This window comes from Desmodus rotundus, chromosome 5, assembly GCF_022682495.2.
Source record: "Desmodus rotundus isolate HL8 chromosome 5, HLdesRot8A.1, whole genome shotgun sequence".
Taxonomy (NCBI): domain Eukaryota; kingdom Metazoa; phylum Chordata; class Mammalia; order Chiroptera; family Phyllostomidae; genus Desmodus; species Desmodus rotundus.
The window spans coordinates 166220228-166243285 of record NC_071391.1 but is presented as its reverse complement, the minus strand read 5'-3'; the positions used below and the strand labels follow the sequence as shown (position 1 = coordinate 166243285).

At 54.4% G+C, this 23058-nt stretch overlaps 3 protein-coding genes across 7 annotated transcripts in view; 2 read left to right on the top strand and 1 right to left on the bottom strand.

The window, feature by feature from the left end:
• EIPR1 (EARP complex and GARP complex interacting protein 1) overlaps positions 1 to 9177 on the bottom strand; it is a 65288-nt gene extending 56111 nt beyond the window's left edge. For all 4 annotated transcript variants that reach the window (XR_008426933.1, XM_024552433.4, XM_053925127.1 and 1 more), the window contains exons 1-2: positions 9006 to 9177; positions 1475 to 1558 (exon numbers count right to left, since the gene is read on the bottom strand). Coding sequence is in view for 3 of the 4 variants with exons in the window: in XM_024552433.4 (XP_024408201.1) it covers positions 1475 to 1558; positions 9006 to 9047 (126 nt within the window). In the remaining variant the exon portion in view is untranslated. The remainder of the gene's footprint in view (positions 1 to 1474; positions 1559 to 9005) is intronic.
• Positions 1 to 23058, top strand: part of RPS7 (ribosomal protein S7) — a 175095-nt gene that overhangs the window by 106354 nt on the left and 45683 nt on the right. The window lies entirely within an intron of this gene.
• Positions 14971 to 23058, top strand: part of TRAPPC12 (trafficking protein particle complex subunit 12) — a 28804-nt gene continuing 20716 nt past the window's right edge. The window contains exons 1-3 of one of the 2 annotated variants that reach the window (XM_053925124.2): positions 14971 to 15076; positions 18123 to 19330; positions 22628 to 22744. In XM_053925124.2, coding sequence (XP_053781099.1) covers positions 18128 to 19330; positions 22628 to 22744 — 1320 coding nt within the window. In that variant the 5' untranslated portion in view covers positions 14971 to 15076; positions 18123 to 18127. Of the gene's footprint in view, positions 15112 to 18122; positions 19331 to 22627; positions 22745 to 23058 lie in introns of both variants that reach the window. The other variant, XM_053925123.2, reaches the window with a different exon arrangement.

Sequence of the window (23058 nt, the reverse complement as noted above, 5' to 3'; positions counted from 1 at the left end):
GAGGACATGTGTGAGTGCCATGTGGAAAGATGTTTGCATGTTGTGTGTGCGCAGGATGTCACACGAGGAAACACAGCTGCCTCACTGAGAGGGAGGCCCCTGTGGAGTGAGAGGGAAGGTGCATGTGGAGCATGAGAGCTGTTGCATCTGCCCTCCGTGCCCCCCACCCCCCGCCCCCAGGAAGGAGTCCCGGTGCTAACCAACAGGGCAGAGGGCCGGTGACACATACGTCCTCACGTCCTCCATGCCCTGAAGGCCTCGGTGGAAAGCCATCTTCCAGGTGGGGCTAGAGCGGGGCCCACAGACGGGAAGCTGGGCCACTTCTCCTGGGCACACGGCACAGCCGACACAGCCGTCGCTGCAGCCTCTGCTCGTCTGTTCCGCCCCCTCCAGGGAAGCGCAGCGCAAGGTGGAGAGAGCCGCCGTTTCCTGTGCGTGCGCACCCCGCACGGGAGGGCGGAGGAGTCCTGCCAGTGCACCAGACGAGGGGGACGGAGGAGGACCGTCCCAGCAAGGTCGCACGCCTCCCGGAACAACAGAAACCCTCTTCCTGACGGCCGGGGGAAGGTGGCGAGGAAGTCGTGAGACCCAGCGTCTCGTTCCCCCCAGGTTGGAAAATGGGCCGGGGACTGAGCCGACCGCCTGACCAGCGGCTCAGAGAGGAGGTTCACGGGGATGAGACCAAAGACGGGGGTGCCAGCAGCCACGCCCTCAGTGGCACCGCACCCTGGGGACGTGGGAGAGGTTTCCCAACAGTTCCGTGCTTCTCGCTGTAACGTGTAAGCTGAACACGGGAGTCCCCTGAGCGCACCGTCTGAGTGCCACCCCCCCCCCCCCCCGCGACAAGGGGCAGAGGCCCAGCGCCGTCCGGCACGGCCTGTGTGCGCTTCCCCAGGGTCAGGGACAGGGCCCTTCCACACACCACCACGCACCTCCATTTAAGGGACAGAATGAAGTCCAGCAAGGTGAGGCCATTTGCTCAAGGCCGCACGGTCAGGGTCAAGCCATGAACTGAACCCTGATGTCACGAACACCCAACGTCCCTTCTTCTCACATGGCCAGAACAGCAAAGTGTCTGCCTGGGCCGGCTGGTGGCGACAGCCCAGAGTGCTGCGTGCAGAAGGGGCTGCGGCCTCGCCCAGGCTCGGGGGAGCGTGCTCTGAGCAGCAAGAGGCCGTCCCGGCCGGGAGAGGAGCTGGTGCCGACAACGGACCCCAGGCTGCCTCTCAGTGACCAACATGGTAAATCCTTTCTGACCAAACAGCGCCGATGGCAACGCCACACAGGTAAGTGCCGATTCCTGAGTGCAGCCGGCTCCTCCGGCCGGACACCTGAATCCCAAAGAAAGCCCCACTCTGTCTGCGTGGCGTTCACTGGCTCAAAGGCTGCTTGAACAATCGGGAGCAAAGTGGCCACAAAGGTCAGAGCAGGTTTGGTCGTGAACACGAGCGCACTGGGCAGACACAGCAGTTACCTGATTATCATACTTCAGAGACTGCGTCCCGACCAAGAACCGGATGGCGTCTGTCTCCGCCGTCTGCGGGCTGAGGGCGCGAGCCTGCGGAGGAAGGACAGCACAGGCATTGGCGACGGCACGGCAGCCCCGCCCCCACCCACGGCGTGTGCAGGGGAACAGCGGAAAGGGGCACAAAGCCAAGCAGTTAGGAGGCAACTGTGTTGTTCACAAAACCGTACTTGCCGACAGTAACGGACGGGCTGGAGGAACACGTTACCCTTCAACAACCAAGCACGCAGCAGCCCCCGGTCATGGCGGAGCAGGGGGGCTTTTTTAAAAGATTTTACTTATTTATGTTTAGAGAAAAGGGAAGGGAGGAGAAAGAGGGAGAGAAACATCGATGTGTGACAGAATCATTGACCGAGAGCAACTGGGGACCTGGCCCGCAACCCAGGCCCGTGCCCTGACCGGGAATCAAACCAGCGACCTTCGGTCTGTGGGGCGATGCCCAACCCACTGAGCCACACCAGCCAGGGCCAGAGCAGGTGTTTTAAACCAAGTCTCTGGCAGAGGACGATGGGAAGACCGCCAACAACCACAGAGCCGTCGGGCAGCAAGGTGCTGCTCTCCAGGAGCAGGGTCGTGGTGCGGGCCGTGGACAGACACAGTCACAGCAAGGGCCCTGCCACATCCTCGCTCCCCGCCGCAGCTGGAAACAGGCCAGACACCCCGCTTCTCCCATCGTGTGGGCTTCCTGCCTGTTCTCAATGCCCGGGCTCATTCCCTTCGGCACAGCGAGAAGCGCAGTTCCACGGCTGTCCCGGACTCTAGTCTGGGGTGCACGGCCGTCTCTGGGCATCTCCTGTAAAACACGACCGTCTCATACGGGTCCCCACCCTTCCTCAAAAGCCAGTGGCACGGAAATGTTCGCTACTACGACACACTTCAGTGAAACCGAGAGGCAGAGGGCTGAGGCAGTGCCCGATCATCAGACATCCGGGGAAGAGAGCCTACTCCGTCCCATCCCTCCACCGCGAGCACTTCCCGCTCCTGCTGCCAGGATGCCCGCCCTTCTCGGCCACGCTGGGCTGGGCAGTTTTTGGAGTCTTAGGCCTCTTGGGAAAACTAATGAATTCTTTATGAATCTATAGATTTTCTGCCAGAAATGTGCATACATACACACAGAATTTTGTGTGCATCAGCAAATTCAGAGACTCTCTGAACCCTATCCAACTTAAACACCCCTGGCTCAGAGAAAAATGATAGTGAGGAAGGGAGGGTCCAGGCCGTTCCTGAAAGACATAGCCCGGCCGCTCAGCTTCGGACGGAAGGCAGGACGAAAGGCCACCACTGTCGGCAGAAGAAAACCTGCAAGGAGTGAACTGAGTGTGGCCATCAGACCGAACCGGAGGGGCAATTCAGGGAGGCGGGGGCTCCACGAGCGACGACAGTGAGCCCGCACTCAGTCTGCCTCACTCCAGAGCAGTTCACGGTGCCAAGAACCACGTGCCCGGAGAGGAACCACGGTAAACATGCAAAGCAAGGTCTAAGTCGACCACGTGCTTCCGAGTCGAGGAGCCACAGTGTGAGAACAGCACCACGGCGTGAGAAAATCTGGAACTTCCTTCTTCTTCCTCAGCCAGGTGGCACTGTTTTTAATCGAAGAGGAAAAGCATTCTTCTTATTTTTTTTTAATTTACCTCTTTGTAGCGAGAGGAAGGCAGGGAGAAAGAGAGGGAGAGAAACATCAATGTGTGGTTGCCTCTCTCATGCCCCCTACTGGGGACCTGGCCCGAAACCCAGGCATGTGCCCTGACTGGGAATCGATCCAGCGACCCTTTGGTTCTCAGGCCGGCACTCAGTCCACGGAGCCGCACCAGCCAGGGCGAAAACCATTCTTATTTTTTTTTAAATCTACACTGCATCTTTAAACATTACAGTGAAATCTCATAAAAGTTTAAGATCTTCCTAGTGCCTGACTGGGTGAACTGACGAAAGCATTGTAGCCCTGGCGTTCTGGTCACAAAGCTCTACCCGGGCCTGTAATTCTGCGCCTTTGGTCGACCGGATGATGAGTGACCTCTCTAAGCCGAGTCACAAAGATGGTTTTCAGGGGTTGAAATGACGCTATTACAATAAGATTGAAATGTTGAGAGTGCAATAGGTCACGAAAAAAGTCCACGTGTTTTGTCTTGGTTCACCTCCTCGTTCGAGGAGGCAGACGGGAGGGCTAAATTTAGCTCAGTTCCCACACGGAGACAAAGACACTGAGCACCAGAGAGGGCAGCTGACGGAGGCCCAGCCACACAGCTTCTGGAGCAGAGAAAACCCGGGCTCCCAGCCGGGGCCCAGCTCTCTGTCTGTCCCCACAGGGAAGCGGGGAACTGGAAACGAAGGAGGACAGGTACATACCTGGTTGACAGGAGATCGCAGGTGGCTTCCCTAGAACCCCACAAGTCCCACCCACTGTTCCAAGGGGCAGTGTGGCCTCTTCCTCAGAGCTCTCCTCCGCCAGCCGCCCCCATTTAGAGAACCACGCCAGTAAGAGGCAGCTGGAGAGGCTGAGAGCCCAGACAAGGGCAGGGAAGAGCTCCCCACGGGAGCCAGCCAGGTCCACCCGTCACAGGGGCACGAAGACCAGCCCCTCGCAGAAGGAACTCAGCGCACACAACTCCCTGGGGAGCTCAAAACTGCACTCCTGTGCTTAGTAGGCTGAGCAAGCAAATGACTGCCCTGGATGACAGGAAGGGACCGTACCTCGGTTCTCGTGTTTTATTAAGGGAACTGGCCTTCAAGAGCCACACTCCAGACCCGGGGAAGGCCCGAGGCCCCGCGGGACCAGTGGGCACAGAGGGACTTCCGCTCCGCACAGCCGAGACATGGAGCAGGGACAGGTCTGCCCACCACCCCAGTGGGCAACCTCCCTCCAGAAAGGCCTCTTCTCCCACAGCCACCCCAAGTCCCGCGGCCGGCCCACCAGACAGCGAGGACCACCTGGGCACTTCCTAGACGGCGCAGACGACCTCCTCAGGGAAGACTCCCTGAAAACGAGGAAAGAAAGAGCAGGAGGACAGTCCCCCGTTCCTCATTCTGTGCTAGGTAAATGCCCATTTCTCACGGCCCACACCGGAAACACACAGGCTGCCTGAGATAAGGGAGGCTTTTCAAGTGATGTGCACTCAAGTCTCAGAGCAGAACAAAGGCTCTGGTCACGATGGCGGTGAGGTCAGACAGGCTCGCCTCCTCGCACAACCACCTCAAAATCACACCTAAAATATAGAACAACCATCACTCAGAACCGTCAGAAATCAAGTGGAATGGAAGCCCGACAACCACGAAATTAAAGAAACCACGTCCATCCAGACAGGTAGGAGGGTCTCAGGTGCAGAACGGGCTGCTCCCGCAACCACCAGGAGTGGCGGATAAACATTTGGGAGGGACACTTTGGGAGCAAGGAGTCCCAGACCCACACCAGGACCCCACAGCCCAGAGTTCCAGTGCCAGGAAGGTAAGTCCCCACAACTTCCGGATGCAAAAACCAGCAGGGATTGAGTCAGTGGAAGAAACCGCTGGAGCCCCAACCAGATCCACATAAAGAGCCCACGCACAGACTCACCTACTCAGACTCAGTCCCTCTGAGCTCCAGCGCCAGGATGGCAGCTTGAAGGGCCCCAGTGACATACAGGGAGGAACTGAAGGGTCTGGCATCGGGGGGAATGGAGGCCATTGCCCATTTTCTAAACCCTCCCTGACGGAGCCAGCAAGCTGGTCCCATATCTGAGACTTCACCAACCTGGCTAACACTGTTGGACCCGCCTTAGAGATGCTCAGAGGCTCCGCCCCACCCAGCTCAGCGGCCCACCCAACCTGTTTTTCCCTATGTAAGGCTGGTCTTAACTCATGCTGCACAACTTCCTAAATCCTCTCAAACAAGCAACAGCCGGCCTCAGTGAGCCTCCAGCCCCTGTACTTCTTGCTAAACAGGCTCAGGCCCAGCACGAGCAGCAGCCAGCCTAGATTCACAGCTTGGCTTCACCTGGGACTCTCCAAGCCTTCTCAGATTGCTTTATAACCCAGGCAGGGTGGCCCTGGGCAAAACACAGGTGTGGTCTGCACTTGGCTGGCACCACCCAGGGCCAGCACACCCAGTGGACAGCTACAGACCACGTCACAGCACCACCGCCCTGTCCCCCTGCACAGCTGATCCTCCACAGAGGGCGAAGGTTGGTGGTCAGTGGTCACAGCCAGTCCTTGCAGCTGACTGGCCTGAGTATATCCCTTCCACTGACCTGCCAACAGCAACCAAGTCTCAACTACAACAGGAGGGTGTACTCAGCCCACACAAAGGGTGCACCTCGAGTACCCGGCTTGGGTGTTACGGGAGGCTGTGCCATTGGACCCCACAGGACACCTACTACAATAGGCCACACTACAAAGACATGCAGTGAAAGAAGCTCTACCTAATACGTAGAAACAAACACGGGGAGGCTGCCAAAACAAGGAGACAAAGTAACGTGGCCCAGATGAAAGGACAGATCAAAACTCCAGAAAAAGAGCTAAACGAAATGGAGATGAGCAAAATGTCAGAGGCAGAGTTCAAAACACTGGTGATCAGGATGCTCAGAGAACTTAGTGAGGGCCTCAGCAGCATAAAAAAGACCCAGTCAGAAATGAAGGATAGACTATTTGAAATAAAGAACAATTTACAGGGAAACAACAGTAGAGTGGATGCAGCTGAGAATCAAATCAATGACTTGGAACACAAGGAAGCAAAAAACAACCAATCAGAACAGGAAAAGAGAATCCAAAAAAATGAGGGTAGTGTAAGCGGTCTCTGGGACAACTTCAAGAGGTCCAACATTTGCCTCGTAGGAGTGCCAGAAAGAGAAGAGGAAGAGCAAGAAAACTGGAAATTTGAAAAAATAATGAAAGAAAACTTCCCTAATTTGGTGAAGGAAATAGACATGCAAGTCCAGGAAGCACAGAGAGTCCCCAACAAGGTGGCTGCAAAGAGGTCCCCTCCAAGTCACATGATAATGAAAATGCCAAAGGTTACAGACAGAGAGACATTAACTCGCTCTGCACTTTGATTGTAATGAGCCCCCGGTGTCACTGTTCTGCCTTTTCTTTGCAGTAGAAGCACCTCGCTCGGCCCGCTGAGCCCCGTCACGGCAGCCAGTGGGGAAAACCGGACCCCCGTCTTTTCATGGGAACTGCCCTCCACACGACCTGCACATCACTGACGGCCAAACCTCCGCAGTAACTTCCGGTTCTTTTTCTGTTTCTGCAGTAACGGCTCTTCACGTCAGGAAAGTCACAGCCCACGGGGCCGTCCAAAGTAAACAAGTGCAAAAGTCAGCCACTTTTTTTACGACTAAAAAAAAAATTCAACCCTGGCTGGTGCCGCTCACTGGATTGAGCGCCAGCTATCGAGCCGAAGGGTCACCGGTTCAATTCCCAGTCAGGGCACATGCCTGGGTTGTGGGCCAGGTCCCCATTTGGGGGTGTGTGAGAGGCAGCCACTCATTGCTGTTTCTCTCCCTCTGTTTCTCCCTCCCTTCCCCTCTCTCTAAAATAAATAAAATCTGTTTTAAAAATTGAGATAAAATATTTAACCCCCAAGGCAGTAACATTTTAGTGACCTCAAAGACCCAACATTGAAGATCAAAACCTCTGGGTTACCGAGGAGGGCTCTTAAGACCGGGAAGCCCTAAGCAGCTCTGGCAGCAGGGACGGTGGAGGCGGGGCCCTCCCTGCCTGTGCCCGTGGTAGGCGCCCCCTCGTGTGCCTCGCCCAGGAGAAAGCAGGATGCCTTTGTGGTTGAGACGCTCTGACGCTGGGTTGGGGTGGGTTTAAAGCCTACCTACGTCACAATCCTAACTGTATCATTTTCTTGCTAAGTGCCCTGGGACCACAGAAAATGGCATCTACCACTATGACCGCGCAGAGAATCGAGTGAAGGTCTGTACGGTGCCAAGCAGAGTGCCCCCCACAGCCAGCCAGTTCTCCATAACTTGTGAGGCAGGCCAGCCGCCAAGCCCCTAACAGAGTCACCACTGCTCACGGGGCGCTCAGACGCTGCCTGGCATGGGGCTCACCTGTGAAAACTCTGTCTCCTTACAGTAATTAGAACGACATTCCCGAATTCTCATTGTGTGCCAGGCACAGTTCTAGTGCCTGAATTAAATGCATTGACTCATTTAATTTCCACAACAGCCATGGGGAGACGCTCACGGTCCCGCTGCAGCGGCGCGGAAACGGAGGCCCAGAGTCACACAGCTACTGGGTGCCGGGGCCGGGTGGCGCCGGCTTTTCCGGGGCGGCCACAACTCAGGTGCGCTCCAGAAGCACTAGTTGTCTCCAACTCCACCTGGAACAACTTCGTTAGGTTTATTGCCACAGCTGTCCTATCAGCGTGCATTTCAAAGAAACTTATCAAAAGTGGTGAATTTTTATGCAGTCATTTTAATATTGAAGATACGCAACATTTTCAGCATATTGTGCTTTATTATCTCAAGGAAGGTAAAAACACAACTGAAATGCAAAAAAAGATTTGTGCAGTGTACGGAGAAGGGGTGTGATGGATGGAACCTGTCAAAAGTGGTTTGCGAAGTTTCTTGGTACTATGGACGTTTTGGCCAAATAATTCTTTGCCGTGGGGCTGTCTTCTGCATGGGAAAGGGTTTGGCAGCGCATCGGCTTCTCCCCACTCGAAGCCAATAGCGGGAGACAGCTGCCACACTCAAAATATCCAAATCAATAAAGTTATTGGTGAAAATGAAAAAGGTGTCTTTTATTTTATGGAAAAAACTTAACGACTTTTTGGCCGACACACTAGTTACCAGCGCTGCCTCTCCCGCTGTAAGCTTCCCGAAAACAGATCCACTGCATTTTTAACACACTGGCTGCACTGTTAAGCACTGGGGTGCTTTATAAAGCAATAAACCGTGTTTTACTTCTTTGTATCTGTCCCCCGTTTTCTGAAGCGAAGGGAGAACCAGCACAGGGCTCTCACAGGCCGGCCGCAGCACTCCCGCCCGCGCTGTGCGCCCTCTCCGTCCACGGGCCTTCCTGCTGGCACCCCCACTTCACCGCTTACTCTAGGGGTCTAGGGGTCCACTCATTTCACCGTCGTCTGCTGAGCACCTACTGTGCTGGTCTCGGGAAAACGGACTGGAGAATGCAGGTTGAAGGAAACGGGACGTGAGCGGGACAACAGGTGACACCGCTAATCGGGCTGTCCCCGCGCGCCCGTCAAAGCTCTAACCGTGCGTCTGGGTCGGGGAAGGTGTCAACAGTAGGGAGCTGGGTGCGGGGGCCGCCAGAACTTCCGTCGTCTGTCCCCGCAACGGCGTCAAAATGAACCGGAAAAATCAGCGTTCCTGCCTCCAGGAGCGCCGGGGCGGGGCGAAAACGTACGGGATCCTTGGGGAGAAACAGGCCACGCGACTCCCGGGACGGCGGAGCCAGGCGGCGGGGGTGGCCACGCGAGCCCCGGTCGCGCCGCCACCGCCTAGGGCCTTCGCTGCACGGGGAAGCGGGGACCCACCTGGAACTCCAGCCCATAGATCACGGGCGCGTCGTCCTCCATGCCGCGGCCGCCCTTCCACCTCAGGCCCGTCGCGAGAACCGGCGCGCCCTCAGCTCAGCGCCCATTCATTCCCCGCCACCCTGCCGGCGCCTAAACGATACTGTTTCTGGCCCAACGCAGCCGCCGTAGGGTCCACTTCCTGTTTTCCTGATGCGTCATCCAGACGCTCCACGCCTGCGGCGCTCGTATCGTGCGCATGCGCAGTGGGCTCTCATCCGGGCTCCGGTCTTTGCAGACCCCGGGGGGGGCGCGATGAAGCTGCGCTGCAGGAGGGGACACAGCACGGGGGGCGGGGCTAGGCGGGGACTCCCGGACTTATTGTTGGGGGCTACCGGGAATCTCCAGCCGGGACCGTACTTTGCCGCCTCATCCCAAAAGTGCTCACCCGGGGTGGTGACAGCGTCCTTTGTTACCCGAGTACCTTCCCCAGCACGAGGACAAACGCTTTCTATCCACTGTCGTTACGTTCCTGGGCACCCCAACCTCAGGACTAAAGAATCATACTTCCATTTGCAGCTGAGGCACTGTGTGCAGGCGCTAGGGTGCTGACTGCTCTGTCTGACTCCATCCGGCTGGGCCCAGGATTAAACCAGGGCCCAGCGGCCTAGGTAGCCTGGGGAAAGGATCGCATTCCCAATGCCGGCTGCCTGGGACGCTGGCCTGGCAGGGCTAGCGGAACCTGAGCAGCATTTGACGGTGAATGGGAATCAGCTGGGAAAGACCCTGGGTTCTCCCATCCCCAGATGTCCAAGAACCGTCATGGTCCTCTTAAGCAGTACTCCCAAAGTGCTTCCCTGGACGCCAGGCCATGCCCTTGTTACCCAACCAAAGGGGTTTGTAGCTTGGGGTGTCCTGTTCAAAACTGGGGTATGGTTGTCCTTAGGTATTTTACTTACTTGTAGCAAGTCAAAGAGAAGGGATTCTCCTCCCAAGCCTTTTCTCCCGGAAGGGAGGCTTAGCCTGGGCTTCCATACACTCTTCTGTTAATTACATGCTGAGGTCTTCTTGGCAGTTAGCTACCTCTGTTCTGTTGGGTTCCTGTCAGTCTCATCTGGTTACAGCTGCCTCTGCAAAATACTGTTCTACATTTTAACATGTAGCAAGCATAGCATTTAGCAACAAGTGCCCCAGACCTCCAGCCCCTTGTCCTGTCTAACACTCTTGGCAGACAAATTACATTGAATGTAGTCCCAAAATGCCATAGTTGCCCCCCCTTCATTAACTTGGGTTCCAGTATTTTCCAGGACTATGCATTTCTCCTCCATTTGTGTGGTTAACTTTTCTCTCTACCATTAATCTTCCATTAATTTTCATAAGAAATAGCTGAGTCTGAAACGGGTCTAGGAAAGATGCTCAACATTACTAATCAGCAGAGAATGCAAATCAAAACCCCAATGAGGTATCACCTCACACCTGTTAGGACTGCTATTCTCAAGAAGTCAAAAGGTAACAAGTGTTGGCAGGATTGGAGAAAAGTGAACCCTTGGGCATTGTTGGGAACATAAACTAGTACAGCCACGATGGAAAACAGTATGAAGATTCCTCAAAACATTAAAAATAAAACTACCATATGATCCAGCGATCCCAGTTCTGTGATCCAAAGGGGGAAAAAAAGACCCTATCTCAGAGATATCTGCATCCCATGCTCATTCCAGCCTCATTGACAGTGGCCAAAAGATGAAAACAACCTAAGTGTCCATTAACAGCTGAATAAAGTCATGGCTGGTGTGGCTCAGTGGATTGAGCGCCAGTCTGCAAATCAAAGGGTCACTGGTTCCATTCCCAGTCAGGGCACATGCTTGGGTTGTGGGCCACATACCCAGTAGGGAGCACACGAGAGGCAACCACACATTAATGTTCTGATGTTTCTCTCCCTCTCTCTCTTCTTCCCCTTTCTCAAGAAATAAATAAATAAAATCTAAAACCTTTTTAAAAAGAGCTGAATAAAGAAGATGTGAGCTTATATATCTCAGCTGATCCTTGACCAATGCAGGGTTTGGGGATGCCAGCCTCCCCTTGCAGTCGAAATTCAACATGTTACCTTTGACCCCCCCAGACGAAAGTAGTCCCTCTGTATCTGCGGTGGTGGTTCCAAGACCCCCTGTAGATACCAAAATCCACAGGTGCTCAGGTCCCCTATATAAAACAGCATAGGTCAATGCATACAGTCGGCCCTCCAGCTCTGAGGATTCTCAACCACACATTAAAAATGATACAGATAAATATCTGGAAAATGCTTCTTTAAGTGGACCCATACAGTTCAGACTCGTGTTGTTCAAGAGTCACCTGTGTACGTGCATGTATATAGAGTGGAATCTTATTCAGCCTTCAAAACAAGGGAAACCCGCCCTGGCGGGTAGCTCGGTTGCTCGGCTGGGTGGAGCACCACCCCAGAAGCACCAGGTTGCAGGTGCAGTTCCCTGCCGGGTGCGTGCAGGAGTCAGTCGATGGGTGTGTGGGTGGGTGGAACAGCAAATCGATGTTTGTCTCTCTAAGAAATCAGCATATAAATGCAGGTTTTTAAAAAGGAAATCCTGCCATTTGTGACAACATGTATGAACCTGGACGAAATGAAGTGAAATAAGAAAGACACAGAAAGACGAATACTGCATGATTCCATGTACATACAGAATGTAAAAAAGAAATTTGAAGTCACGGGAAGACCGTGGAATACTGGTTACCAGAGACTGCGGGCGGGCAACTGAGCAAAGAGCACAAACTTTCAATTATGAGATAATAAGTTCTGGAGACCTAATGTACAAAATGGTAACTACAGTTGCTACTAATATATCCCACTTTTGAAATTTGCTGAGTAGATATCCGATGTCATCAAACACACAAACGGTAACTGAGGGGATGGGTGGGTTCACTCAATTGTGGTCATCATTTCACAATGTATACATTGTATACCATAAATATACACAATTTTTACTTGTCAAAAACAAATTAAAACTTTGAAGGCTTCCAGCCAAGATGGCAGCGTAGGCAGACATGGCTCACCTGCTCTCACAACCACATCAAAATCACAACTAAAATATAGAACAACCATCACTCAGAAGTGTCCGAAATTGAGTTCAATGAAGTCTGACAACTATGGAATTAAAGAAACCATGTCCATCCAGACTGTAGGAGGGGTGCAGACGTGGAATGGGCTGGACTGTACCCTTCTGTGGTGTATAAAAATTTGGGAGGGATATCTTGGGAGCAAGGAGTCCCAGCCCCACACCAGGTCCCCAGCCCAGGGGTACAGTGCCAGGAAGGTAAGTCCCCACAACTTCTGGCTTCAAAAACCAACAGGGATTGAGTCAGTGGGAAAAAACCACTGGAGCCCCAGCCAGTTCCTCTTAAAGAGCCCACACACGGACTCCCCTACTCAGACTCACTCCCTCTGAGCTCCAGCGCCAGGATGGCAGCTTGAAGGGCCCCAGTGGTATACAGGGAGAGACTGAAGTGTCTGGCATTGGGGCAAGCAGAAGTCATTGTCCCTTTTCTGAGCCCTCCATCCACAGAGCCATGGAGTTGGCCAGCTGGAGCCATATCTGAGACACCATTAACCTGGCTAATGCTGGTGGACCCACTTTGGAAATCTCCAAAGACTCCATCCCACCCAATTTATGGGCCCACCCAAGCTGCTTTTCCAAATGTAAGGTTGGTCTTGGCTCATGCTGCACAACTTCCTAAATCCTCTCAAACAAGTAACAGCCGGCCTCAGTGAGCCGCAGACCTGGCACTAGCAGCAGCAAGATTAGTTTCATAGCTTGGCTTCCCTGGGACTCTCCAAGCCCAGCATAGGTAGCAGCCATCTCAGATTGCTTTATAGCTCAGGCAAGGTGGCCCCAGACAAAACACAGGTCGGGGCTGACCTTGGGCAGCACCACCCAGGAAGCCCCGGGGTCAGCGCACCCAATGGGCAGCTACAGACCACGTCACAGCACCACCACCCTGCCCCCCTGCATAGCTGATCCTCCATAGAGGGTGGAGGTTGGCAGTCAGTGGTCACAGCCAGTCCTTGCAGCTGACTGGCCTGGGTAAATCCCTCCCACTGACCTGCCAACAGCAACCAAGTCTCAACTACAACAGGAGGGTGTACTCAACCCACCCAAAGGGTGCACCTCGAGTACCTAGCTTGGGTGATAGGGAAGGCTATGCCACTGGATCCCACAGGACACCTACTACATTAGGCCACACTACGAAGACATAAAGTCCAAGCAGCTCTGCCTAATACACAGAAACAAATGCAGGGAAGCTGCCAAAACAAGGAGACAGACCTCAACAGCATAAAAAAGACCCAGTCAGAAATGAAGGATACAATAACTGAAATAAAGAACAATGTACAGGGAAACAACAGTAGAGTGGATGAAGCTAAGAGTCGAATCAACAATTTGGAAAATAAGGAAGCAAAAAACAACCAATCAGAACAACAAGGAGAAACAAGAATCCAAAAAAAATGGGCGTAGTGAAAGCAGCCTCTGGGACAATTTCAAGCGACCCAACCAACGTTGGCATCATGGGGTGCCAGAATGAGGAGAGAAAGAGCAAGAAATTGGAAATCTATGTGAAAAAATGATGAAAGAAAACTTCCATAATCTGGTGAAGGAAACAGACATGCACGTCCAGGAAGCACAGAGAGTCCCAATCAAGGTGGACCCAAAGAGGAAAACACCAAGATACATCACAATTAAAATGCCAAAGGTCAAAGATGTACAGAGAATCTTACAAGCGGCAAGAGAAATACAGAGTGTTACTTACAAAGGAGTTCCCATAAGACTGTCAGTTGCTCTCTCAAAAGAAACTTTGCAGGCACAAGGGGGCTGGAAAGAAGTATTCAAAGTGTTGAAATGCAAGAACGTACAACCAAGATGACTGTATCCAGCAAAGCTATCATTTAGAATGGAAGGGCAGATGAAGTGCTTCCCAGGTGAGATAAAGCTAAAGAGTTCATCACCACCAAGCCATTATTACATGAAATGTTGAAGGGGCTTATTTAAGAAATAGAAGATCAAAACTATAAACATTAAAATAACAACAAACTCACAACTATCAACAGCTGAATCAGAAAACAAAAACAAACTAAGCAAACAACCAGAACAGGAACAGAATCATAGCAATGGGGATCACATGGAGGGTTATCAGCAGGGAGGCGGATGGGGGAGAATGGGGTAAAAGGTACAGGGATCAAGAAGCACAACTGGTAGGAACAAAATAGACAAGGGGAGGTTAAAAATAGTGTAGGAAAGGGACAAGCCAAAGAACTGACACCCTCTAACCATGGACATGAACTAAGGGAGGGGAATGCTGGCGGGAAGGGGGTACCAGATGGAAGGGGGAAAAAGGAAAAAAATTGGTGCAACTGTAATAGCATAATCAACAAAATGTACTTTAAAATAAATTAAATTTTTTAAATCATTAATAAGGAAGAAAAAGAAGAAACGGCCGGGAATGGCCTGGCTTTGTTGTATTCCAGCACCTGAGGCCTTGTGCAGGGCAGAGTGCAGGCTAGATGGGTATTTGCTGGACGAATGAGGGGATCTGGGTACTATTGGTATTATTACTACCATGTTTACCATTAATGTGGTTATTCAAATAATACAAATGCATGGCAGGAAAAGTTGAAAATACAGGTAGGCACAATTCCCTGAAAATAGTCTTTCCAGGGTGCTTTGGCTCAGAGTGCAGAGGGCCGAACCACCTCCCTTCCAGCTACCCTTTGGACACAGGTTCGCTTGTAGCCTCCGACGCCAGAGAAACTTGCTGTTCCACTCCCAGGTATAGGGTCAACGCGCCCCTCCCATTCCCCCTCCCGCGTTCACACCTTGTGGCCTCGGCCCCGCCCTCCGTCGCGCACACCGTTTGCGTGCTGCGCTTCGGGCGGCGACAGGGCGCAGGGGGTGGGGCGCCAGCTACTGCACTGGGCATGCGCGAGCCCGGGCCGCCGAGGGCCTGCGCGCGCAGGCGCCGCCGGAGGTGCTGCGCTCACTCCCCCTTCCGGGCTTCCTTCAGTTTCTCCGGGACTCTGGTTACTGCCGCAGGTGACCCCTTCCCCTACCCCGTGGGCGGGTGGCAGGTGAGGACCGGGCTGCAGGGCGGGCGTCGGGCCGTCCCTCACCGCCGCTGCGCCGGCCCAGGGCCGCAGCCGGGTGTGGGGTGCGTCGCTCGCGGGGCAGCCATCGGAGGCGGAGGACGGGTCCCGGACCCAAGTCTGGCTCCGACACTCGGTGGCCCGTGGGGACCTGCCCGCCACGTCCCCGGCGTAGGGAGGGCAGAGGCGATGGTGTGTGACAGCATCTCCGTCCCCAGTCACGGCCCGTCCTGTCCCTGCCAGAGCCGCGAGCAGGCGCCCGACGCCGGGAACACGCCTGTTGAAAAGGAGCCCCCGGCCAAAGGCGGCTCTAACACACGTCTCTTTTTCTCACTCTCCGCCACAAGACTCGCACCCCAAATCCCACGTCCTTGGACCCCAGTTCATGCCTTTTTATGGCTGCTAGAGGACACTCTCTTTGGGGTTCAAATAACGTACTGTAGTTGGTTTTCCCCCACACGTTCGGAGGACAGTGTGGACAGCGGACACGGAGTCAGGCCCGGTGATGGGGTGGGAGCGGTGGGGGGATGCAAACAGCACGCAGCTGTTTCCTTGCGTCTGTTCCCCAATTCTGCAGGGTCCGTCCGGACACTGCTCTCTGCTCCGTCGCCACCGTTGCAACTACAATGCTTATGTACGTGCAGCTCTCACAGTTGTTATTTTTAGAGCGAGAGGACCCAGAGAGAAGCCTTCCTGCGGGGGCGCACCCACTTTTTGACGGCCCGGAGGTCACCTGTAGTCCGAGCTCGCTGTCAAACATTACAAGAAAAAAGGCTTTTGTTTCTTTTCTCTTTTTTTTTTTGTCATTTATAGCTAATAGTTATTAGATGAATATGTGTAATAAATGGGGACTTAGTAACTGACTACGCTGGACAAGAAACTCCCCCACGGTGCTGAACGCTGGTTTTCTGCTGCACAGAAAAGTAGTCCTGTTCTTGGATGCGGGAGTGGTCCAGGCTGTAGAAGGCGGGGCAGCTGGTCTGGAGGACTGTGCGGGAAGTGTTGGCGGAGGGAAAACGGAGTCTGATGGGCTAAGTAGCTTCTATAGGTCAAGCGGTACTTTTTTCTGGAAAAGCTGTCATCTTTTACGATAGGCTCGGTTTTCTTAACTCGAATTTGTTCGCTGTGAGAGTAGAACAGTAACTTTTGCTCAAAAGAAGTTCTTCACGAAATGGAGCCCTGCTGCGTGTGGGGTGCAGACTCCTCGCTTCGTTCCGCGGCCCCCGCCAGCCAGCCTCACCCCAGCGCTGCACTTGGACGGGACTCGGCTTCCCTCTCACTAGCCGTGTCCTTGGGGCAGGTCCGTGGCCTCGCTAGGCCTCGGTGTCCTCATCTCCAAAGGGAAGGAAGCGATAGCAGCCGTTTCGTAGGGTGGTTCTGAGGGCCACGGAAGAAGTTACGTAGAGCGCAGTCAGAGTGGTGCCGGCCCCGGGAAAGCGCCGGCAGGTGTCATCTCGGTGGGCTGGCGGCGGAAGCTGTCCGTGTGCCCCAGCGAGCAGGCCTCTGTCTTCTGCCCTCTCGAGCAGCCCCACACTCTCGCATCTCACACTCCCAGAATTCAGCACACAAGCGGTGGAGCTCAGGGGAGGGTGGGGAGATTGTCACCAGTTGAGGAGTCTTGGGAACGCTTCCTGGAGGAGGGGACCACACCCCCCTGCAATGGCTGCATGGAAGAAAACAAAATCAATAGGACAGCAATGTGGAGGAATGCAAGCCCTGTGCGTGGTTGGGGGGGTATAAAATGGCGTAGCCACTATGAAAATAGTTTGGTGGTCCCTCAGAAAACTGAAGGTGGAATTGCCACATGATCCGGCAAGTCCACTTCTGGATATGTACCCCGAAGATTTGCCAGCAAGGGCTGGAAGAGACCTTTGGTCACCCGTGTTCGTAGCAGCGGTGTTTGCAATACCCAAGAGATGAGAGTGGCCTAAGTGTCCGTCAGCAGGAAAATGGGTGACCTGATGTGGTCCATCCGTACGGGGGCTGTTCTTCAGCCTTGACAGTGAAGGGAGTTCTGACACCTCCCACAAGTGGATGCACCTGTGGCTGGCAGGCTACGTAAAACACGCCAGTCCCAGAGGGACACATGCTGCGTGGTTCCTTGTACACGAGTCCCCTCGGGTCCTCCGACTGAGAGACGGGAGGGTGATGGCTGCCAGGGGCCGAGGGCAGGGCAGCGGGCAGTTGCTGGGTGAGGACAGGGTCTGTTTCACAGGTGAGGAGAGCTCTGGAGGTGGGCGGTGGTGGGGGTCGCACGACGTGAATGTACTTCCTGCCGCGGAGCTGTTCACTTAGAAGGGACTAAGGCCCTGACCCGTGTGGCTCAGTGGCTCAGGCATCGTCCCCCCAAGGGAAAGGCCGCCGGTGTGGTTCCCCGTGGGGGCACGTGCCTGGGTCGTGGATTCGGTGCCTGGGTTGTGGATTTGGTCCCTGGTCGGGAGGTGTAGGAGAGGCAGCCGATCAATGTTTCTCTTCCAGTCTTTCTCCCTCCCGTCCCCTCTCTCTAAAAATAAATACATAAAATCTTTTTAAATACAAAGAAATGATTAAGAAGGTAAAGTTTATTAGGCTATGGGTCTTTTACCACAAATGGCTGGAGAAATGGCGTCTTTTGAATTTCGATGTGAACATATTACTGGTAAACAGTGGTTAAAAGGATTTTGTTTTTCTAGAGCAGTTTTAGGGTCACTGCAGACTTGAGCAGCAGGGGCAGAGACTTCCTTGTCCCCAGCCGGCCCCACCCGCAGCATCCCCACCAGAGGGGCCGTGGGCCACCACCTGCACTGCCACGTCATCGTCACCCAGAGTCCGTAGTGGACACTAGGGGCTGCTCTTGCTGTTGGACTTCCTGTGGGCTTAGACGAATGTGTGGTCACATGTGTTTACCATGATAATGACATTTACCATCCTTATAAGCTAAAGACAATCTTAGGAGGAGAAAAGTCCAATAGCAACCGAGATGGAAAGCTGCTGAGCTTGGTGTTGTCTTGTTTCAGAGACCATGGAGGAGGTGCAGGACCCCAGCCTGACCACGGAGCCCCAGCCGGCCGAAGGGCACGCCCAGAGCGCCGCCCCGCAGGTGCCTCAGCAAGACCCGGGGCTGCTATATCAGGAGGAAACCATCGATCTCGGGGGAGATGAGTTTGGGTCGGAGGAGAACGAGACTGTATCAGAGGATTCTAACAATTTTGTCGACAAGCTCAGTGAGCACATGATGGAGAGTGTCCTCATTTCTGACTCTCCTAACAACAGTGAGGACGACGCGGGTGACCTTGGTGGTGTACAGGATGTCACCGAAGGCAGCGCTGATCAGAGACTGGACAATGTCACTGATAAAGGGGCGGCTGACGCTCCGAGGCAGGACAGCGAAAGTGATGGAGACGAAGCACCCACGGACGTCTCCGACGTGACCCCTGAGCGCAGGGCATCTTTGGAGGAAGACCTGGGGCCAGGAGGGAAAGGCCTGCGCACCTGTGCAAATGAAGGTGCAGAGGACTCGGGCCCCAGGAGCCAGGGCCCCCTCCCTGGGGCGCCGGGCCCGTCCTCCAGGCAGCCCTCTCCCGAGGATGAGCCTGTGCCCGTGTGCACCATCTTTAGCCAGTCCCAGCCTGTGGCCGCCCAGTCACCCCCCTTTCTGCAGGATGGCTTTGAGTCGCAGGTGGTGAAGTCGCCTAGTTTCAGTGGTGCCAGCCAGCCGGCCACCAAGACCCCTCCCCCGGTGGTCCAGCCAAGCCCCAGCCTAAGCACGTTTTTTGGAGAGACGGCCAACACCAACTCCTTGGCCTCAGAGTTCTTTGACTCGTTCACAACGTCCGCATTCATCTCTGTCAGCAACCCCAACGCGGGCGCTGCCGTTCCAGGACAGCTGTCCTCACCCGCTTCCCCAGTGGCGGGGGGCTCCCCGGGTGCTGCCCAGCCCTGCCCCACTGGGATAGAGAGGTCAGCACCAGCCGTCTCTGTGGCTTCTCTAGAAATCCCTCCGTCTCCGAAGCCATTCTCGCAGATCCAGGCTGTGTTCGCGGGGAGCGAGGACCCCTTCGCCACCGCCCTGAGCATGAGTGAGATGGACCGCAGGAGTGACGCCTGGCTGCCGGGGGAGGGGACCAGGGACATCTTGACCTCGGTAGCAGCCCAGCAGTACAGCACCGTGTTCATAGACAAGGAGAACCTCACCATGCCCGGCCTCAAGTTCGACAACATCCAGGTGAGACCCGGGGTTTCCAAAGGGGTCGCTTGCTCTCCCTTCTCCTCCCCGAGGTGGATGCCCCTGTGTCCACGTCTCATCCTTCTCACCTGTCTCTGTGCCCCGTGTGCATGTGTGACGTGCAGGCCGTAAGCAAGATGCCCGTTAAGCATCGGAAGTCCTGCTTCCAAGGAGTACCTAAAATTCCGATCGTGAGAGTCCGTGCCCTGACTCTGGGTAATCAGAACCCCGGTGACCTCCCCAGTCTCGGGGAGTCGGGGTCTTGTCATGGTCATAGAGACAGACCAATGAGGCAGACGGTTCCGAGTGGCTCTCTGAAGTAGCTCCGGACTGTGCGACCTGTTCGTTGTGACAGCTGGGCTCCAGATAGAGAGATCGCCCATTCTCTTCCATCTAGAGAAAACCGTGTGTGTTGCCTGTTACATGCCTGATGTAGAAAAAGGTCTTACAGGTTCAGTAAGAGAAGCAAGAACGCCCCCCAAAGTAATAAATCATAAGACCATATAAATGTTACATGTGGGCAGTGGCGGCGTAAATTCAGTCTCACTAGTACGGCGAAGTTATTTCCATTTTTCAGCGTCTACTTAGAATTACTCCGTGTAGTTAGACGGTGGGAGAACAGCCTGTCTCAGGCAGCCCTGATGGGACCGTAATTTAGTGCATTTTAAAGTAAATTTTAAAGTAAAGTTTTAAAATCTGCACCCAAATCCTGCTCTTGGGAATTTTTCAGAAGGATGTGATCTTGCTGGCGTGCAGGTACCCACCCAGCTTCTGGGGGGTCTGTCAGGGTGTGGTTTCTAGTTGCAAAGTGTGTGAAACAGTCAGAAGCCCTTTAGCAGGAGGCTGGTTGAAACCGTTTGACACATCTTTGCACTGGAATTTTTATGTAGGAATTAAAAACGATATTACATTAGAGCAGGGGTGTCACACTCATTTCACCGAGGGCCACATCAGCCTCGCGGTTGCCTTCAAAGGGCTGAGTGTAATTTCAACTCCTTAACAGTTAAGGAGGAGTTACATTTATACAGTCCTAAAATTATTTCAGCCCTTTGAAGGCAACCGTGAGGCTGATGTGGCCCCCGGTGAAAATGAGTTTAACACCCCTGCAGTAGAATGTGAATGAGGTTCATGTTTCACTGGGGAAGTGTAAAAACCAGATGCGAGACAGCACAGAGTGAGCATGTTACCGAACAGCGAGTGGGGTCCCAACGCTGCCCGCCGCCCCCCGCCCCCCTCGAGGCAAAGTTCCAGAGGCGAAGGTTTGGTGATGAAGGAAAGGAGTCTTTATTGAAAAGCTTCCCAGTTTGGGGGTAACAGCTTTCCACCTGCATTAGTCACCTACGCCTACCAATCAAGGCTAAACTCTGTGACACCTGAGCTCTCCCATCATTCCCCATGTTAGTTTTAGTTGTCTTATCTCTACAGGGTTAATTTACAAACTAAAACCACGTAAGATACGAAAGCTGCACTGTGTTGGAGGAATGGCAGGCTTCTGCCTCACAGCCCTGTCCCCTCTAGGACACCCAGCGAGTAACCCAACACCCTCTGCCAGGCCGGCCGACCCTAGGCTGCGCCCAAGTTCCTTGCATCCAAAACACCATCCCCTGGGAAATGCAGGCAGCTGCAGCTCAGTTATCCAGGCATCCTTGAGGAGGAAGCGCCCAAGAGCCAGAGAGAGAAAGAGCCCTTTTTATTTCAAATCTCGCCCGTCAGGCAATCCCATCCTAGACTGCTTCCCATTGCCTCGGAAACCTCCTCCTACGGCCCCTCCCTGCTTCTCCCAGTGATTTATTGATCGGAGCTCTCTCTGTATCAAGCATAGTATGATCAAAGTTTGTACTCATGTCCGTTACAGTTCATTGCTCGCAGCTTGCAGGTGGGATCAGTGGTTTCGATGGTGTGGTGCCTGTGGGCCCCATGCCCCTGCCTGCTGGTCTCGTGTCCTGCGTGTGGCTCTCCTCGGGAGCTGAGGGGGACCTGCTGTCCTCAGCGGCCCCTCAAACACGCATGTGGATGGTCACAGAGCTCAGAGTGTGCGCCCCTTGAGGTTGAATTTGGTAGAAGACGGTGCTGTGCCAGAGAGGGCAGTGAGGCTGGCGGTTCTGTCTCTTGGACCCGAGGGGTCGGCCTGTAGCCTGTGGGTGTTCTGCACGGCCGGCTTTGCAGCCTGGGCATGGGGTCCTCCAGGCTCCTCTCTCCTCTTAGAGACGCAGGGTTTTCTGAACGTGACTTCCTTCACCTTTGCAGGACCTTGTTAACGTGCCCCAGCTGTGGTCTCCGATTGCAGGGGTCCTTGCGTGTTTGGGATGTGATTTACATTTTCACTAACTCCGGACCTGTTCCCTCCCTGCCTCCATCCTGCCCCCCCTCCACTGCCCTGGCCCCCCACTGCTTTATGCTCTGCCTCCTGTTTCTTCCTTCCTGCTTTCCTGGCACATCAGTGGGTCTGGCCTTCAGCACCTACTTTCCAAACTATATTAGTTTGCAGGTAGGCCCCCCCACCCCTGTAATTCAGAGGGAAATTGAAGGTTGCCATGGAAATGACTTAACCCTTAACCAGGTGGTTCTCTGCAGGGTGCTGGGGCCCAGGGGTCCTCAGGTGCCTCTGAAGACGGGAGTGTTTCGCTTTGGTTGCGGAAAGGGCTGGGCTGAGCACGTGACTGAGTGGGTGGGGCCCAGAAGCTGGACACCCTGAAGTGGCTGGGGAGGGTCCTGTGGCACAACCCAGTCGCCTTGGAGGAGAAGCAGGGCCCTGAAGCGCTCTGCTTGCTGCGCCGTGGCTGCGTGTGAAAGGCACGGGCTCTGGGAAAATGAAACAGCATCCAGAAACCGTGTGTCGTGGGTGGCCGCGGGGGTGTGAACAACGCAGGAGCAGCCGAATTCTGCCCAGTCTGCGTGACAGGACGGCAGGCCTGCCCTGGCCTGTGCTGGAGGGTCTAGCCCCACCCCCCAGCCCCGGCAGCGAGGCCCCTCCCTCATCGGTCCCCAGTCCCCCTCCCAGAGAGTGCCCGCTCCTCGTCCCCAGCAGTGTCACCTCACGCTCCGGGGCCTCTGTTGGAGCCTGGTGCAGGTGGTGCTGTGGGACACCGCTCCTTCGGGAGAACAAGCGGGTCTCATGTGCACGTTCACGGAGGATGGCAGTGCTCGAGCGCCTGGTCAGGCGCAGCTTCCTGTGCTCTGACCACACTGGGACCTGCACACACCAACGGGGACAGAAGAGATGTCGGCTGGTGATGGTTCTGATTAGCTGACTTTAGCATTTTACTGTCCTGACGCGTTTCCGTGCATTCTTTCCAGGGAGACGCAGTGAAAGACTTAATGCTTCGCTTCCTGGGTGAGAAAGCTGCGGCGAAGAGGCAGGTCCTGAATGCCAGCTCGGTGGAGCAGTCTTTCGTCGGGTTGAAGCAGCTGGTGGTAAGTGACTGTGCTCGACCCACACGCACGCTCGCTCCTTCGATAAGCCCTGCCTGCCTTCGTCGTGTTTTCCCGAGAGTTAACTGCTTTGAACGTGTCACCCAAGGCCCTTGTGCGTAAGTACGGTGACACTGGATGCCAGCCCTGTGTGTCAAAGAGCGCCATGCTAACACACTTGTGAGTCCCATGAGCTCCAAAGCCATTACTGTGAGTGATCGGATTGCTTGAAGCAGCATGTACTTTGACTGGATACACTTTGTCAGATACAGTAACTAGAAATAAGTAACTTCATGTTGGTTCTTTAAAAATCCTCT